The sequence below is a fragment of the Anarhichas minor genome, unplaced genomic scaffold, assembly GCF_050575085.1.
Source record: "Anarhichas minor isolate MPS153535 unplaced genomic scaffold, ASM5057508v1 ptg000018l, whole genome shotgun sequence".
NCBI classification, from domain to species: domain Eukaryota; kingdom Metazoa; phylum Chordata; class Actinopteri; order Perciformes; family Anarhichadidae; genus Anarhichas; species Anarhichas minor.
Genome location: NW_027466464.1, coordinates 5,269,566 through 5,288,877, shown reverse-complemented (window position 1 = coordinate 5,288,877; position 19,312 = coordinate 5,269,566). Strand labels below are relative to the sequence as shown.

The window sequence follows — 19,312 nt, the reverse complement described above, 5'->3', positions numbered from 1 at the left end:
TTTTCTGTGTGTTTGATGCAGTTATTTTGAATTGAATTGCTTATTTCTTCCATTTAATGTTTGCAAATCTTTTTTTGCGTGGTGAGACTAAAATATAATAAAAAATAAAAAAAAGGAAATTAATTAATCACACAGCGCCCTTAGCTACCTTTAAGGTACACACATCAACATAGTCATTGCTCCAAGAAGCTCCTGGTGGAAGAGCACGTTTCAAATAAAAAAAGTGCCTCCATCCATGCCCTTTATTATTTTTATAAGGAATAAAGGGCATGGATGGAGGCACTTTTTTTATTTTTAAAAGGGGAGTGATTTCAGAAGGGGCCTGTTTCGTCGATCATTGGACTAGAATATCAGCGTTGACGCTGCAGTGTTTTTCATCGCTGAAACGAAGAGCGAGAGCCAGCTGCAGCAGAGCAAGAATTTTAAATGAAAGCTTCTCGCTCATCTGTAAATCAGCACGAATCTGAAGGCCAATCCAGAAAAACACACTCGCACTCCAGGCATGGGTGGGATGGGAGGAACATCTGGGTCTAACGCACCATTGGCTGGGACACGTGCACCCCGCTTTCTCACAGACTCTGCCTTTTTGTTTTCCTTTCCCTACTTAGTTTAATTCGGTGATCGTTTTGCAGACTGGAATTTGAGAGACATAATTTCGGGGGGGCTGTTTCAGACGTGGAATAATTTTTTTTTTTTTTAAGTTAGAGCTACACAGCACATGAATCCACAGTGTTTGCAAAAGCAAAAGAAATATATTCCGTTCTTTCCCCCGGGCTCTCTGTCGTTATTCTCCCTCTCCTTGCTCTCTGCATACTGCACGGCTCTGCTGCACTCCATCCTCCCTCCACACCCTCTTTCCTCCGTTGTCTCCTCTCCCCTCTGTGTGCCAGTATTCTTGTTGTGCCGGTTAAAGCCACAGCCCTGTAGGAACATCATCCGCTTCCTTTGGCAATTCACCCCCCCCCCCCATGTTTCTCCTTTTCTTTTTCAATCCACACGCACACTCTCGCACTTGCATCTTCTATTCGTTTGGCTGATTTCTCTTCAGGCAAGAGGTTCCACATGCGAGGATGGAGCAGGCACACTTGAACCGAGAGTAGAATGCAAAGACGAACGCATTCACACGTTACGCAGAGCTAAAAACCGATAGTGGGATCTTTTTTTTGGGGGGGGCTCCTGCATTATGCAACTCCGTGGCTCTCGAGCTGCCTCTCTAGATGACTGCACACCACTGTGGCGCCCGCGAGTTCAAGCTAAAAGCACGCCGAGCATTTGCTAACACCACTGTTTACAGGAAAATGCAAATCATCCGGCAATTAGAGCCTTTCATAGGAAGCAAAACATTTTCTATGGAACCCCTCGCGTTGCTTTTTGGTTCAGAGGCGAGAGTTGACAGTTCTCTGTTCGGTTAATGTCCACCCCCCCTCGTGGCGACAACAATAACACGGCCCGGCGCGTCCCCCCCAAACCTGCCGATTTCCAGCCAGATCCACAGTGGAACATTAGTCATAGCTCTGCAATGACGGGGAAGCGGATCAAGGGTTTTCTGGCGCCCTCGTGTCCTCTCTTGGATGATTTCAGAGAGAACAGTGGGCCGATCAGATCGCCCGAGCACAAAAGAGGGATTGATTACAGCTCGGACGCTGCGCTCTTTGCGGCAGAGAAAGAGGAAACTCAAAGTGGGCTGGAGTGTGGGGTACATTTGGATTTTTGACAGTGCGAGACATGTGTTTTAACCAGCTCCAAACACGTCCCCCTGTCACACTGCGAGCCTTGGGCCCAGCCGAGCGGTTTGGAGGTTGTCGCCTGGCGCGCACGGCGAAACTCTCGCCACATAGACTCGTGTAGTAAGAGAGAAACTGTTTGGCTGGAACAGTGCCATGTATTGTGTGACGATTGTTGCATTTTTTTATCTCAGATATGATGACATACAATTTCCTCTCCTCTTCCTGAGCTATTTTCACCTTCCTCCCCTCCACTCTACTCGTGGGAAGCGATAAACGCGGCAAGGAAGTTATTCAGAATGTTGTTTTTTTAAGGGCATGGAAAAAAATCACTCTGCGCCTGCATGACAAAGTGAGAAGTACCAGCTATCTTTGGAATCAGGTGGAACTTGGCTAACCTGGTTACCCCCTCGGTTGGGGGGTTTTAGTCGGTATGTTGTCTAACTGCGAGGCTTTAGAAATCCTTGGTAAAAGACTGCTCCTTAAAACTGCAGAGCTAGCCTGAGAATAATCCTGTTTTTAAGTGTTCTTCACTGTCAAAGTAACGCAGTGCTGGTCTTCTGTACGTCCATGGTTACACTGTAAAGGGGAAGCGTTGGACTCGGCGAGGCGCCGACACTCAGAGAGTGGAACTAAGCAGAGCTCGCTCTGCGATACAGGCCCGCCTTGCTCTCCCACCTGCACAGCTGTTGACGCTCCGTAGCTGAGAGGACGGCGTCCGTCATCCAGCCTGCCTACTGTCTAATTGATGAGGCGCTGCAGAGATTCACACACACACACACACTAAACACACACTGACACCTCTGCTTCGTCTCGCAAAGTGCATCTAAAATTAGTGTCTCTGAGCTAGTGGATCAGAGGACATGGAGATGGTAAAAGCTGCACTTTTCACCCCGTTTCTTTCGTCTTCCCCCCCCATACATTGTATTTTTCAAGCTTTCCGCTCCGCAGAATCACCATGGCGACCACTTGTTGTTCGTCGCCACGGTGCCTTCGCTAGGAACCCTCACGTAATTGTCATGAAACATGTCACGACACCTCTCTTGTGCGGCAATAGATTTAGTCACTCGAACACTTATTTGGCGTCTGGGAGGATTTTGTGGGGTTTTGTTTGTGTCTGAGAATGAAATCAATGAGAGCGAGAGAGATGGGAGGGGGGGAGGGGGGGTAAAGAGAGAGCGAGAAGTGCACAACAGAAAGAAAAACACAAACCAGATGTCCTCAATCCAATTTTGGAGTTGTCAAATTTCACATTACCTCATGGACTTGGACACACACACACACACACAGACGGGGGGGAGGGAGAGGAGGGAAATAACCTTGTGTGTGTAATATCCCGTGTTCGGAGAGGATACTATGTTTAAGGGCTTTGGAAAGAAGCTGTTTTTAATCCTCCCGTTTGTTGTTGGGCTCCTGCGGCCCCCAGGAAACAATAAGAAGCCTTCATTGTGTGCTGTGGGAGTTCATCTTGTGACTGGCAGACCGGCCTCCCACCTCTTTTCCTCCTTGAACCACATGGGATTAAAAATCACATTCATCCCCAGGAGTGTTGGGTCTGCTGCTTAGAAATAGTAGTAAAAAATAACACCTGCTCCTTGTTGCTCATTTCAAAGTGGTTGTTATCAGCTGGGCTATTACAGGCCCACCCAGGACTGAGGCTAATTCATTTCCCTTTAGTGTGGACGGTAACGGAAACCAAACAGTGTTGGCGTCCGATGTACTCGTCATCTGCTCGTGTGATTTAAAAAAATAAAAATAAATAAATAAATAAAAAAATCGAACTAGTGGGACTTTTCTGCCATAATACACGCATATGTAACAGTGTTTAAGCCAATGATTGTCTGGAACGGGGTCCAAAGAGCTCATTAGGACTTATCTAGGGGATTACTGATCCACCCGAGGGGGGTGGCGGGGTTAAAATCATAGATTGTGTAAAGTATGGACGTAGGTTTTAAAGTTGTTGGATATCAGCTACAGAGGCCAAAACTGTATCTTTGTACCAGGCTGTAAACATGTGTATTTCTGCTGTAAAGTTGGACATGCTAACATGGGGGTCTATGGGGGACTGGCTCACTTTTGACACCGGCCTCCAGTGGCCATTTGAGGAACTGCTGATCTATATTCAGTGGTGACCGTGGTGCTGACTTACGTATGCCTGCATTATGACGACGATGCCACGTTGCTATGTAGCCACATCCGACAGTTAAAAGCTGAAGATATCCGGTTTCGTGTGAATTGATCCTGTTAACAGCTCCTAGTCTGCGCCGCCCTGTTGTTTACCGACAACAGCGCACGCACACGCACACACACACACACACACACACACCCACGTCTTTGGCAGGTTGCAAAACGCAGCGGATGTGAACTTGTGTCTGTGGCTTTCCATCTAACCCACTGATGTTTTTAGTTTTTTGTCGTAGCACTCTGTGGCATGCCGTCACCTCTCTTTTCATCTTGTCATTCTCTCCCAGAGAGCATGAAGCGGTGAAGTATGTTTCTTGCATCTAATCTAGGCGATGGAGAGAGGAGGGAGAAAAAAAAAAAAGCTAACCAGTAGAGTTATCAGTTTCCTGCAGCAGCTTCGTCGGTGTAAATGAACTGAATCAGCGATGAACATGATGCAGGAGCCTCTGCCCCGCCCCGCCCCCCCCTCCAGACAGAGTCTTGACCCAGTGCTGATTAGCTTCACACACAAACCCTCCTGCAACGCCACCCACAAGCTCATTACATCGGTCTGGTGTTTGCTGCTGAGCTTTTATCTATTCGCCGCACAGCCTGCAGTCATGCATTATTTATGTTCCGCCTTGCAAAGGTCAGCGGCGAGGACGTTAACGTCTCTGAATGGGGATATCAAAAAAGGTGATTATATAGCCCGCGAATGTTAATCCTGGCGCGGATATTGGCTTCCTGGGATATTAAAGGCAATTCAGGAAAGACATCAGAGCAAACCCCCTCCCCCACTGCACTTGCGTTATATTTGTTTATTGCAGAAAGCAAACGGGTCAGGGAAAAATCATTTCTTAAAAGCTGCCCGTGTTTGCATCATCGTGGGGCTCTGAGCTCTTTGTGGTTTCTGCTCCTGCTGAGTTCACATTGCCAGGTCAAAGGTGATCCCGCTGGCTGACAGTCGTACCCGACCGCAGAGTAATGGCCGGTCTCCGGCTGTCATTCAGAGATGCAACATGTCTGCAGCGCTGAGATCAGACCACAGGCTGTTGCTCGCAGTGACGACAGCGCGTTAGCATGCCACCATTTTGCTAATTAGCGCTAAACACGAAGCAAAGCCGTGGCTGATGGAGTGATTAGTTTCGCAGGTATTTGGTTGAACCACAGTTGAAGGGAAGATTTTGACCAGATGATGGCGCCACACGAAAGGTCAGGGGCCACGCGATTCATCCTCTGGGGATCGTGAATGTCACCTACAAATCTTAAGAGATGAAGAAACCCGACTTCCGTGAATTTGACCCAATGACTCAATATCTGTGGTCCAGGGGCCAGTTTTTCGCCGCTTGTGTACAAGCTACTGGAGGTTCCTTTGTATTCTAAAGAAAGCCAGCGAGCTGTGATGATGCTGGAGAGAACAGGTGGAAGTTTGGAGCTGACCTTATTGATTTTCTCTCTCCCTCCCCCTCTTCCTTTCAGACCTTCTAAACGGAGCCCAGGAGAAGTGCGAGCTGCCGTCTTTGGAGGGTTTCCCTCACTGCGAGGGCAAAGTCACGGTGAATCACACGCACACACACACACACACATACACACACAGCCTCTCCACCTCACTCTCTGTCTAATACAGTATAAACAATGATTTCATTTCACCGCCATGGCCCGTGTACGGAAATATTAAACTGGGTGCATGCATCCACACGATTAACACGCACAGATGGATGCACAATTTCAATCCGATGTCTGTTTTTTTTCTGTGTGTGTGTGCTGGTCTCCCCGGAGCCGATAGGGCCCTATCATACACACCATCTGCTCAGCCGGTCCCAATCCTCCACCGATACTGTCAGTATTTCCGACCGGGCGGCGGGCGATGCCAAAGCCTGCTCTACACACACACATACTGTTCACAAGCTTGCTTTGTTTTTGTTCATTTAACTGTTATTGCGCTGCAGTTTTACGCTCAGCACACAGTTAATAACAACTGACAAATCATTTGCTTACTTTAGAGAGCTCTTAGGTTGCCGTTTAAGCAAATACAGTGCAATCTTCATGCCTTCGCCATTCCAAGCGAGTCTGATTCCAAGCCCATCTGCCACGTCTCCCCTCTGCGAGCGGCTCTGCAGACTCGAGTTTACACTCCCTTAGGTTGCTGTAAGTCTGCACGCGTGATGCACTCCGGGCCTATGAACCATGCAGGAAAGCTGTCAGTCCGCGGCTCAACAAGCCCCTTCACTTCACACGTATCCCCGGTGCCGCAAAACATCTGCCTGCTAGGGATGAAATCAGAAGTCCAAAGTCTCCCTCTTTTCTTTAGCTTCTTACTATTATGTATTCTGGGAGATTCATTCGTCCAGAATGCTGTTTTCACCTCAATTTCTTTTTCACACATGAGAGCTGCCCCCCCCCCGAGAACAACCTCTCTCTCTTCCTGTTGGCCGTGGAGCAGTTCCACTCCATGACTTGCACATGTATTCCCCGAGAGGCACACAGTCTCGGTCTTATTTTCAAGCCCCAGATTTTTTTTTTCTGTTTTGATTCCGGGGATTGAAGCCAGCGACTCTTTCACTCACAGTCCTGCCTCTCTCAACCTCCGAGCCGCGAAAAACAAGCCTGGACTGTTTCCACCCGGAGAGGGAAAACTAGACAGGCAGCCGGCACTGTAGATTTCCTAAATGTGCGTTATGTATTCTCCCAGCAACACAACCTGCCCACACACCACAGCCGCTGGTAAACTGCAACACCAACCTCACTTTCTCTTTGCATCCATTCAAAGTGCTCCAGTATTAGAATGGGGAAACAAAGCTCCCAATGACTGTTGTTTGGCTGTCAATGTGAACAGCAGAGTGGAGTTACTTAACAGCTGATGAAGGACATTTGACTGCTATTAACTCGCATCCTCCTCTTCCTCAGTGGATGAAGGAGATGTGGAGCACGGACTCCTGCTACGGCAGCTACGGCGTGGACGGGTCCACCTGCTCCTTCTACATCTACCTCAGCGAGGTGAGCCGTGTGTGTGTGTGTGTGTGTGTGTGTGTGTGTGTGTGTGTGTGTGTGTGTGTGTGTGTGTGTGTGTGTGTGTGTGTGTGTGTGTGTGTGTGTGTGTGTGTGTGTGTGTGTGTGTGTGTGTGTGTGTGTGTGTGTGTGTGTGTGTGTGTGTGTGTGGTCATTGTAAATGTGGATTTGAAGTCAATAGAGTTGTCTTAAGTCGCAAGTGTAAAAATCACTAAAGTAAATCTCATCAAATCAACAAATGGCTGTGTTTTTTAACATCTTACTGATCACAGCATCCATACTGTGTAACTACTGTTCAGGGTGTTTTGTCCACAGAAGAGTTTCATATTGGGAGGAATGGTATAAGAAGATGCAGTCGCTAGTCGGGTTTCCAGTCAAATGTGATGCATAATTTAGCAGAATTTCCATAAGATCCGCAAAAGAAATGCAAATTAACGCGCTGACGCAAAACAGGCAAACATGACGTGTTTTAAATAAAATTCAAAGGGAAACAATTTTAAAAACAAATTTCTGGCTAAACTTAAAAACACGAAAAGACCAAAACCATCAGTGTTTCAGTCTGTATCTCAATACTTTCTGACTTTCCTACCCTGTCTGTGGCTCTCAGATGTCAATTTAAAAAAAAAAGGTGTCAAAGATTTAGAGTTATATTTTGAAAAAAAGTCTTATATTCCCTGAATCAGCTGGGTACTGTAGTTTTTAGCAAATGTTACTCAAATGGGAGTTAATAGCGTATTTGTTGGGGACTATTTTCAGCTGCGGATTAATCCACGTTCGGTGCTCCAGTGGGTATTTCCAGCAGCGGTGTGTGTGGGATTGAGTCAAGATAAACTACGTGTGTGTGTGCGTGTGTGTGTTCAGGGTTATGAAGGAATGTGTCAACCCGGTAAACAGCGTGGCTCAGTAATAGTTTTTGGACAACAATGGAGCTCTACGGCACAGAGGAAGAAGATATAGAACATCTGCATCTAGCATTTTGAATAACTCGGCTCCTGTTTCAGTACAAGAGCAGAGGAAGGTGGGAACGCTGCAGCAGATTAGCACAGACAACGACGGTTCAGAGCCGGAGCGCCCTGACTACATCCCTGTCCACCTGAGAACGATCATAGAAAGCACTAAAAATACGCAGACAGGTAGAGGAGATTTCATTTTTTAATGAGAGCAAATTAGAGTGCGTTGAGGAGGACGATGCGGGAGATGAGGAGATGATTCAGTGGGAAGGGGAGACGTGGAGTGACTTGGCCACCCCGTCATCGTCTCCACATTTCTCTGGCAAACAGGAAAAAGCAGCCGGGGGAGGAGCCATGTATTATTGACGAGCGCTAACATATAGAGGCTTGTGTTCCGTCAAGGGACACTTTGAAGGCTTTTCATTTTGCATGATTTGTCATTAATTCCAATTAGAGGGACAGTTCGCCGCCAAATCAAGAAATACGTATGTTCTCAGATCTAGAAAACGTCTCTGCTTCTCACAAGACACAACTGCGACGCATCAATTCAAAGATCCCCGTCGATCACAGCCGTGATGACCATTCTCTTTCATTTGGATGCTTCCATCTTAACCGTCCGTCTCATTGCGTGCCGATTCAAGTGAGGATCCCCGTCTGAATTGCGAGCTATTTTCTCAAATGAAAAGTACGATTTTCGAGTAGTGGCTTCAGCTCCGGGAAGGTCAGTAGCCTGGTATTAATATTGCATGTGAGCTGAAAGCATTGCAGTGAACTAAAGACAGCGCGCAGAGAGCCCGGCCTGCTCTGTCTGCGTGGAAATAGAAGTTAGATGGACAACAGCAAAACCCATTAGGGGAAAAAAACCTCTCTTCTTTCTCTGTTCGTGTCCATCCGGTGTTTACGGAACGGAGATACTTTACAGGAAACAAACAGGATTCAAAACATCCAACGGCCCTTCGCCACGTGACCTCCCAGTTGCCATTGAAATTTGTATTTCCGTGCAGGGTCTCTGTCCGCCGCAGTTATTGTGAGCACCCTCGCTCCGGATAATGCTCACCGTTTGCGGCGTATAACTCGTAGCTGTCCACCAGCTCATTAACCTCACGGAGAGGGCAATAAGAGAGGGCAACGCGTCGCGATGCAGAGGTCAGAGAGGAGAAGTGCACACACACACTTCTCCTTGTTCCTCTCTGTGGTCAGACACCAGGAAGGAAATGCTGAGGCAGAGAAGCAGACGTTGAGGAAGAGAGAGACTTTATGTCACATGTAATCACAGCAAGACGGGTCAACGTCCGCCCTTTCAGACTCTCGTCTCCTTGTTTACTCGTCTCTCCTCTTCTTGTCTCCTTTCCTCTCCTTGTTTACTCATCTCTCCTCTTCTTGTCTCCTCCCCTCTTCTTGTTTACTCTTCTTGTCTCCTCCCCTCTCCTTGTTACTCCCCTCTCCTTGTTTACTCTTCTCTCCTCTCCTTGTCTCCTCCCCTCTCCTTGTTACTCCCCTCTCCTTGTTTACTCGTCTCTCCTCTTCTTGTCTCCTCCCCTCTCCTTGTTACTCCCCTCTCCTTGTCGACTCTTCTCTCCTCTCCTTGTTTACTCTTCTCTCCTTGTCCCCTCCCCTCTCCTTTCCTTTTTTCCTTTCTCCTCCCTGTTTCCTCTCCTCTCCTCTTCCCTTTTGTCTTGTGATAGCTTCCCCTTGTTTGCTTCCAGAGGTCTATGGATAATATTTACAAAGCATTTGCGACCGCTGCTTCGGACATGGAAACGGTCAAAAGGGGAATCACATTTGGAAATCTGCAGCACTGTTTTATCAGAGAGACACACACACACACACACACACACACACACACACACACACACACACACACAGGGAGTGAGACTGTAGCCAAGTCAATACAGCGACTGAGAGAGAGAGAGAGAAAAGTGACTTATGTAGTCTTGCCGTGTCTCTGTCGGGTCATTTTCCACATGATTGTACTGTTCCTTTCCCTGAATGCCGTCCTGTGTCAATATGGTTTGTATTTTTGTTGAATCATCAGGTTTTCTAGTAAGACATGACCGAAGCAGCCGGTGATACTCACAATAGATATAGTACACCGTTTGCAGCAATAATCCAGGCACCGATTTTCCACACGCATTCAACCGCTGCATGTCTCCTCACATGCAGCCTTCATCCCACAGGATGGATACACTCTTGTAGTTCTCTTCAAGCCAGAACACAAGTTCAGCAGCTGCTCTCCAGACGTTTGCAACACGCATCAAAAATAATAGCCCGCAACCAGATCTCATGAAGATGAAGTGTTGCTTGGTTCCACCTGTACACTCAGCTAAAGAGAGAAACTTTAATATCACCCCATAGGCTCTAACAAGGCCTCACTTTAACAACAGCTACTGAAACGTGTCGCTGCACGCCTTTGAGCGAGTACGTTTTCTTAAGCACCCACTTCTGTGTTGTGGTTGGCAAATGCTGAAAACTAAATTTTTTTATTTTTTTTATTTGATAGGTGGAGAATTGGTGTCCCCGCCTGCCCTGGAGGACAAAGAACCTGAACGAAGAATTGGACCGGAGGGGACAGGTGAGGAAACGGCTGTAAACTAAAACAACACAAAGCACACTCTCCAACCACCTCATCTGCTCTCCTGGAGATGAAGAAAACGTCTCTGCATTTGAGCGTCACATGTGTGTGAGAGAGACGACTCCAGACTTTGCGACAGCGAGTCCTCCATTAGCATGCATTTATAAACCGCTAAGTCCCGCTCCGTCATCCTGACACCACAGAAGAAAAACGACACTCAACAAACACCCCATTTAATAGGACGTTTCATTTTAAGAAGAAGCACCTCCTCTGATACGAGTTTTTAATATGAAATGCACCAAAATAGCAGTTTGAGATGTCCCGACCACCGCAGTGTGTGTGTGAGCGTGGCAGCGAATGAACGGGCAGACTGAGGCTGATCCACGGCATCAACGCAAAAAAAGCGCAGCAGTTCTCGCGGAGCAGAAGCCGAGAGTGACGGGGCCTTGGGACAAATCTGGAGTAATGATCTTCCATCCCTGCCAACGCATCGGCTCTCTCAAATCCCACTTAGGGCGCCTCTCCGGGCAGCCGGGGCTCCCGCGCCAAGGTCCATAGTGTCGGCGCTCGTCTAATATAAAAACACACACACACACACACACACACACACACACACACACACACACACACACACACACACACACACACACACACACACACACCCTCCGCTGCGGGTGAATCAATATCAAGCAGTCTTCATCCCCTCTCTGGAGGCATCGACAGCACTGAGCCCTCTGTGGTGGGGAGACGACCATTTGACAGGCTTTGGATATTTTAATTCGGGGCCCGGGTTTTAATAGGTTCAGTCCGCGGAAGTGATTTGCTGTCGAGATGAGGGATGCTAATGCCCCGCTAGCGCCTTGTTTCAGCCGCCTTAGCGGGCTGGTAATGGCACCGCCGCTTCTCCGCCGCTCACGCCGTCTTTCTCTCGGCCACGGCTCGCTCCCTGCTCGTCCGTCTTCTTTTCAGGCTGTGCTCCAGTCCTTGAGTTTCCATATCTGATATTTACACTTGTTATGCAGCTGTGTGTGGCGTTCACACGAGTGTATTTTTACAGTGCGGTGCAAACCTGTCCGACAGTAGCCTCAGTTTCATTTCCATATTTTCTATCGTGGGTACGTCACTTTCCAGCCACTCTTAGAACTGATGCTGATGATTATTTGGTGATGCATTTGATAAACATTAGGACATAATGTCATTTAATGTTACTGTTGCTCATAAAGAATGTTAATTTGCCTCTACCCGCTTCTGCTCACTTTCATGTTTACTTTCCTCTTCTCTCATTTCCTTGTTTGTTGTTCTTATCTCTCCTAATCGCCTCTCCTTGTTTGCTCTCCTCTCCTCTCCTCTCCCTGTTTACTGTCCTTAGCTCTCCTTGTCTCCTCTCCCTGTTTACTCTCCTTACCTCTCCTTGTCTCCTCTCCTCTCCCCGTTTCCTCTCCTCTCCTCTCTTGTCTCCTCTCTTCTCCCTGTTTACTCTCCTTACCTCTTCTTGTCTCCTCTCCTCTCCTCTCCCTGTCTCCTCTCCTCTCCTCTCCCTGTTTACTCTCCTTACCTCTCCCTGTCTCCTCTCCTCTCCTCTCCCTGTTTACTCTCCTTACCTCTCCCTGTCCCCTCTCCTCTCGTCTCCTCTCGTCTCCCTGTTTACTCTCCTTACCTCTCCTTGTCTCCTCTCCTCTCCTCTCCCCGTTTCCTCTCCTTTCCTCTCCCTGTCTCCTCTCCTCTCTTCTCTCCTCTCTTCTCCCTGTCTCCTCTCCTCTCTTGTCTCCTCTCTTCCCCCTGTGTACTCTCCTCTCCTTGTCGCCTCCTCTATAAAGCCTTCTTACTTATATGAGCTATAAACTGTGTCATATAACTGCTGTGTCCTTTCAGCCTCCACAGCAGAGCTCATGTTTGCTGGTAACACAGAGGGCTTTGCGCTCTGAATGCTTCAGTATTTGTTGTTCCGTCTCCATGAATACCGCTCCTTTCTGAAATCCACAGTTTTATCTCTTAAGACTCACTATATGAAGGTTACTTTCATGCCTTGCTCTCAGGAGAGATCGCAAACATGCTCCCTCTATAAACAATGTCCTCTGCAGTTCTTAGACAAATAGGACACAGAGGCTGACAAATTGTGCAAAATATCAAACCTTCAGCGTTCATTCACCCGCCCATTTATCTATAAACAGTCCCTGCTTCCATCTGCCAATCCAAGGTGGTAAAATATAAGAGTTAGGCGGTTTGCATTGTTTCCCTTAATACCACTGTTTGTCGTTGTGTCCGCGTGTGCAGGCGGAGGTCCGGACCAGTTTCGAGGAGCTGTACCGCGTGATGTCCCAGCGCGAGGAGTTCCGCTGGATGATGCTGAGGATCAAGCGCATGGCCGAGCCGTGGGTCAGCGCCATCCGCTCGCTGGCCTCCAAGCAGAACCTGGCCAGGCGCCGGAGGAAGAAGGTGGGCATGTCGATATCATGACTGGATATCGATAAAGTAGTTCGCTCAAATGTATATCCTCCTAAAGATGAGAGGAAAGCTGTCAGCCTGTTGAAGGTACACACACTCACACACACTTTATCCACACTTGTGGACCGGACCACTTCTGCTCAGCCAAGTGATGGCGGTGGGAAAAGGACTGACACGGATATTCCATCGCGTCCCAAGCCGGTAGCGGCTCCCGGCACTGAATAATGCACTCCGCGCGCTCCACTTGGCCTCGTGAATAATTCACATCGCATCTCCCGCGACACCTCGGTGCCGATGCAAAGCAGCATCCCCTTAAACAAATCGGAGAGGACAAGAGGCGAGAACCGTCATCTGTCTATCCGCGGTATCTCGCCTCTCCTCCCTTACACTCAGTTTGTCCCTACAAGTTCTACAATTCGGTCGTTAATTAAACAAAAGAGTGCTTTTCTCTGCGGGTGCTTTCAAAGCCAGGTCTTTTTATTTCAGCCGCTAATCTCTTTCGGATAATAATCCGCACATATTAATCCTGGACTAGTGTGCCGCTCTGGGGCCGGGGGCCGACTGTCAACAATGAAAAATGCGTCGGCCACTTCAAACAAAGCCGGCTATTACTTCCTGCTCCCGCTGTGGAACACTGTGTTCCCCCTCCCGCTGTGTTGTTCGTGTTTGTTGCAGATGTATTTGGTGTGCACTGTGCACCTGACCGCACACTCACAGTCCCCCTACTAGGATAAATATGCTTCTTACACACCGGCGTTTAAATCTTTTCTAATGCGAATCCAGCGGGGTGTCTTTGAATTATTCGTCGGAACATTTTTCTGTCGGCATTTCCTACATTGTTTTTTTCAAGAATCTGTGTAGGGAATTAAAGGTTTTCAGATGACACGGATCTCTTTTAGCTCCCTTACATGATACATTCACGCTCAACGAAAAACAACCTCATCTCTAACTGCAACTGTAGTTTAATTCCTCACTCCCCCCCCCCCCCCTTCCATCAGATCCTGGTGCACTTGGGCCTGCTGACCAAGGAGTCAGGCTTCAAAATAGCGGAGAACGCCTTCAGCGGCGGCCCGTTGGGCGAGCTGGTCCAGTGGAGTGACCTCATCACCACGCTGTACCTGCTGGGCCACGACGTCCGCATCTCAGCCTCCCTGGCCGAGCTCAAAGAGTCAGTACCCACCGAGTGCTACAATGTTCTTTACATGTTGCCTGTCACAGGCTTACTTTTCCAAGCCAAACAGCCTGAGCCAATAATACTTATGATTGTTGTGTATCCAGATGTTCGTCTGCACAACAGATGCTTCAGGTCAGATATAGAAAATGTTTTCTTTAACGCCGACGCAGCCCTTAGTGAACAGACCGTAAGGTAAAGCATGTCGTGTTTACCATGTTTTTTTTTTTACATTTAGGTAAACCAACAACTGCGCAGTATTTGCTTAAGGTTATTTGACTGAGTAAACAAATGAGGCTGCCATTTTCATTTGTCAAACCATTGCTGTTGGTTTTTCCAGGTAGATAACGACTGTTGGGCAACTACAAACTGTGTTACAACTCAACTGGTCTTGAGGTTCTTTTGTTGTTTATGCGTTGTTTAGTTCTTAAATATTGTATCCAAAATGTTCATAGTATTTACGTATCCCCCCTTGTCCCCCCCAAGGATCATGCGCAAGGTCATGGGGAACAAGTCCAGCTGCCCGACCCAGGGCGACAAGGTGGTGGAGCTCATCTACATCGACATCGTGGGCCTCACCCAGTTCAAGAAGACGCTGGGACCTTCCTGGGTCCACTACCAGTAAGTACATCGACATCGGGGAAAAATACTTTATCCAGAGGGGTTTTGCTCAACATGCATCGTCTCTGTCCCACTGACTGGCTTTCCAATACAGCTTCCCTCATACATGCAAAAGGGGCGTTGTGTCGACACACTTGCCAGGACAAAGGGGTCTATTTTCTGCTCAAACATTACCGCAATTTCCCAGAAGGCCGCGGTGGTTGTCTGTCTTATTGCGACGTTTTTGACTCCATTCTCTTCCTGATTGCTCCGCTGAGGACTGTTGATGAGGCTTTCTGGTCGTTTTTTTTTTTTTTTGGAAGAAGCTCTCATCAGCGCCGACTGACAGGAAAAGAGAGGGAACAATAAGTCTGGGGGCCTCTAATGGCCCCGCTGGTTCCTCCTGCTTGTCACCAGGTTTTGTTTGTCTGCGACATAACACCTCCAACTGCATCCGCTCCCTTTTGTGCCCCTGAGGAAATTGATTCAGCCTCAGGCGTTATGTAAGGTCCAGATGCTGTTCCCCCAGATCACAGAACACGTTGGATTTGTTTGTATATCAGACCCAAAGTCCCTGCGAGCAATAAATGCTGTCGTTATTGGTCTCCTTTTTCTTGGTTTATTCTCCGTGTTTGCGGTGCCGAAGCAACCAAAGTCTGTCAGCCCCCCCCCCCCCTTGTGATTAATGTGTGTTGTTATCGCCCCGGTCTCCTGGCTATCCGTCTTACAGCGCCATATCTCTGTGTTTCATACCGCTCCGCTCTCAGCCAATGTTGCCCTGTTGTTCTATTTCATTTAATCCCTTCATCCAATAACCGAGTCGGGCGCCGCGCTCTCATCTGCATCAGCGAGGCTGCAGGAAATGTGCCAGCGTGCAGGACCAGTTCTATATTTGGTGTCAATGATGGAGAAACTGGACAAACAACAAGTTAGTCATCAGGGGCGTGTGACCACAAGTTTGATTTCATCAACTCTCTTCTGGCTGCTCTTTCTGTTTGTCACTTCCTCACTTTATTTTAGTTTTTTGTTGACACAACACAGTCTGTATGTGTTACTCTGGTGGGTATATGGGGGTGTGAGTCATGCCACTGTTCATCCTCAGTGTCGGGAGACAAGACAACAACTTGCTTCGGAGATCCTGGGAGTTTGCAAACCACACAGTGGGATGAAAAAGCCGATGTTATAACAGTTTTGGCAAAAAAAATAGAGCCAGTTAAAATGCTAAGGCTTGGCCTTGGAAGTTATGCTAGGACCGTAGTGTCTAGTTAGCCAGACGTGCTAATGTTTGCCACTCATGTTGCTGCAGGCTTTTGGTTCAGGAACAGTCACTTCAAATGACTCGAACATGTTTAAAGCTTATCAAACGTTTAGCAGGTATTATTTATTGCTTGAGAACAGTTATAAATCAGGTAAAAGTCTATTAAGTGGAACACATTGTCCATTAATAATTTTGGTTCACGAAGAGGACATGTCATCCAAGAGTAACTGAATAATCAGATGTTATTAGCAGGATTATTAAAATAATGATATTTATTTTATTATTATACTATTATATTTATATCACATATTACAGTATCTATCTGAAGTTTTATATTTAACCAAACTCAGTTGTTAAAAGACATAATTAATTCACATGTCTGTTTATCGTGCAGCTGTTGTTTAGCCTCGGGGCTTTGCCGACATAAAACAAACCCCCAGGTAGTCTCGCATGAAACACAAACTCCCAACTGATATCAGCGTTTCCTAATCACCAATACTGGCCCGTTTTATTTATTGCTCGTTTCACGCGGCGGGAGAGAAAGTTATAATTTACGATGGCTGTCGGTATACATTATGCATGTGGGATCACTTTAGGTGAATCGCATTACCGTAAAAAAACTTTGACGACAACATCCCCACTCTGCACAGCTGGATCGTGATGTCGCATCGAGTGTAACTTGGTGAGCTCGAGCAGCCTCGGCCTCCTGCCGCATCACAGCGCCCACATCTACCGGGGACAGATGAGGATTGCTTTTTGGTTGTTTTTTTTCTCCGGAGCTAGTGGAGATGACATGTGGGCTTGTTGTTGTTGTTGTTCTGCTTTCAGTCTAAAGTTGCCTAACGGTGGATGTGTTTCCCAGCTCTCTGCTCTCCCAGGGCCTTTCCCAGATCACCCACAGACAGCTGCACAGCAGCACAGCAGCTGTCTGGGAGGAGAGGCGATCACTAAAAGAGGGGGGGAGTTTTTAGCTAGTTTCCTATTACATTAAGATTAACGAGTATTTTAACTCAACTTAATTTTATTCAGCCACAATTAAATACTTTCCTTTAGCTCAAGATGGCCTATAAATAGGGTCATCATTCTAGGATTTTGTAGGAGAAACATAAGTGGACAAATTGGGATTAATAGCGTGAGATGGAGGGACAGATTGATGTTAGCTTTCCTTCCTTCCGTTTCTCTTCTTAATTGTTAAAAACGTAGATAATGAAGGACAGGGCCGACCACACGTGATCCGACCGGCGTCTAGAAAAGAGAACCAATGAGCGAGCGAGTGAATGCAGCGCAAAGGAGTTTAAGGTCATGAGTGAGCGGGTCCCTCTCCTGGCTGTGGTCCACTTAATGCTGTGACCTTTGAGTCAGCCATGTTGTTCATTCACAGTGACTTCACCGTCTCTCTGTCTGACAGTCGAGGCGCTGTTTTGATTTTGTGTCTAATAAACAATGTTTTTGTGTCTCTGCACACATTATGAAAGACATTTAACCTTTTAAGCCCTGAGCCGTTTTTGAGGTCTCTGAGCGAAAATGCATAGCCCTACAAAACTGACCATAGTTCTGTAACTACAAGGTCGATTTTAATAATTTTTGTTGATATAATCAGATCACAACACCTGTGAGATAGTTTAGATAGGTAATATTGTGTGTATGTTGCTGGTTAATATAGGAAAATAAGAAATTACACAGCTGAAATTGAAAATATTCAGCTTCGCCTGGAAAAATGCACTTTCATTGATAAAAGGTTATTGAAATAATGCAGCTATCTCCCTAAAACGTTCCCAAGTCATAGCATAACTGATCAGTAGTTATTAAAAAAAGGTTAAAGTGGAATAAAGTGAATAATAAGAGGTTTTAGTCAGGCGAGGTCATCATTTTCGAACCAGCTGTTGCTGCTCTTACATTATACTTTTATACACTATATAACTATATATTTCACTTTCTTTATCACTCATGTGATTCAATACATCCAAATACAGATAATAGGAATCATATTCATATTCATAACATCATCAGAGCCAGTTTTGGCTGTCATCTGTAGGATTTTCTCATTTCATGTGTGTGTATGTGGCTGCATGGCAGCCTATCCTCGGTCGATTTCAAAAAACAACCCCTCGTTCGACGCGTCATAGTCTCAGGAAGACCTGTGTCGAGTTTGGTGGCGATCGGCAAACGTTTTCATACAATAAAGTTGCCAGAAGTGACGCGTGTACCCCGGCGGACATTCCTTCAACATTAATACGACAAAAATGCTAAATAGGATTTTTGTTTTGTTTTATACCAATAAAATGCTCCATTCCACATGGGATTACCTTACACACAATAATACCACATATGAATAAAAATTGAAATCATAGCTGCAGGCTGTTCATTATGAATGGAAACGCAATAGAAAAGATGCCTTCTCTTTGTTTCTTTGACAATCTTCCAACCAAACAAACAAAAAGCCTTTCCACTTCTGCCGATCAAATCCCTTTGATTGAACCAATACAAAACACACCTGGACCTGTCATCGTGTCATGCCCTCCTTCTCCTGTCTGGGTCAGGTTGACTGATATTTGTCTGGGCAACGTTCTGTTTATCTTTTAAACATCAAAGTAACCGTTTGTATGAGGTCTCGTACGGTTATTCCACAGCATCATCTTGATATTAACAACAGAAAAAGATATAAAAACATTTCATTTTTTGTTTGATACACAAATACAAATAACAAATGATGTAACTTGAGGCTTATTTCTTGGACAACTTTCGCTTCAGCTACACTCTAATTGTGTGAACAGTTTTTTCTTCAAGCCCATAATATCAACACTGAGTGTGGGTACAGAGATGATTTATAAGGGTGTTTGCAGGTTTCATTGATTTCACGAGATTCAAAAAGCAAACTTCATTGAAATAAACGACTCGTCATACTGGCGTGGAGCGGCCATTAACACTCTTCTCTTTTGTGTGACGTCACAGGTGCATGCTGCGGGTGCTGGATTCCTTCGGGACGGAGCCCGAGTTCAATCACGCCCACTACGCCCAGTCCAAGGGCCACAAGACGCCCTGGGGGAAGTGGAACCTCAACCCACAGCAGTTCAACACCATGTTCCGTAAGTCGGCCAGACGCCAACGCGCACTCACTACAAGTGTCAAACGTCACAAATGGACTAGAATGCTTTAGCTCTGGGAGTTAAAAAAATATATAAAAATTGGCTCAACTGTGGCGTGAGTGCAGGATTTAAAAGAGAACTTGTCTGTTGTTTTTTTTCATCCTCTGACTCAACAAGTCGAGAAAACAAAAAGAACCCTGATCCGTCCAAAATCCCCAAAAAGTGAAACACTGCTGCTTGCAGTATAAATCATTTTTCCCATCATCACACCCTTGTTTGTCTCCTACGTCTACAGTGCTAGTTCTTTTCTCCTATGAGTGAGATGTTTTGGTTG

At 46.6% G+C, this 19,312-nt stretch overlaps 1 protein-coding gene across 5 annotated transcripts in view; it reads left to right on the top strand.

Moving 5' to 3' along the window:
* The window catches only part of mgat5 (alpha-1,6-mannosylglycoprotein 6-beta-N-acetylglucosaminyltransferase), a 56,866-nt gene that overhangs the window by 15,510 nt on the left and 22,044 nt on the right, over nt 1–19,312 (top strand). For 4 of the 5 annotated variants that reach the window (XR_012954669.1, XM_076094299.1, XM_076094296.1 and 1 more), the window contains 7 exons: nt 5,367–5,443; nt 6,795–6,884; nt 10,347–10,418; nt 12,693–12,854; nt 13,862–14,031; nt 14,521–14,655; nt 18,845–18,978. Coding sequence is in view for 4 of the 5 variants with exons in the window: in XM_076094299.1 (XP_075950414.1) it covers nt 5,367–5,443; nt 6,795–6,884; nt 10,347–10,418; nt 12,693–12,854; nt 13,862–14,031; nt 14,521–14,655; nt 18,845–18,978 (840 nt within the window). In the remaining variant the exon portion in view is untranslated. Of the gene's footprint in view, nt 1–2,917; nt 4,584–5,366; nt 5,444–6,794; nt 6,885–10,346; nt 10,419–12,692; nt 12,855–13,861; nt 14,032–14,520; nt 14,656–18,844; nt 18,979–19,312 lie in introns of those variants that run through there. The other variant, XM_076094298.1, reaches the window with a different exon arrangement.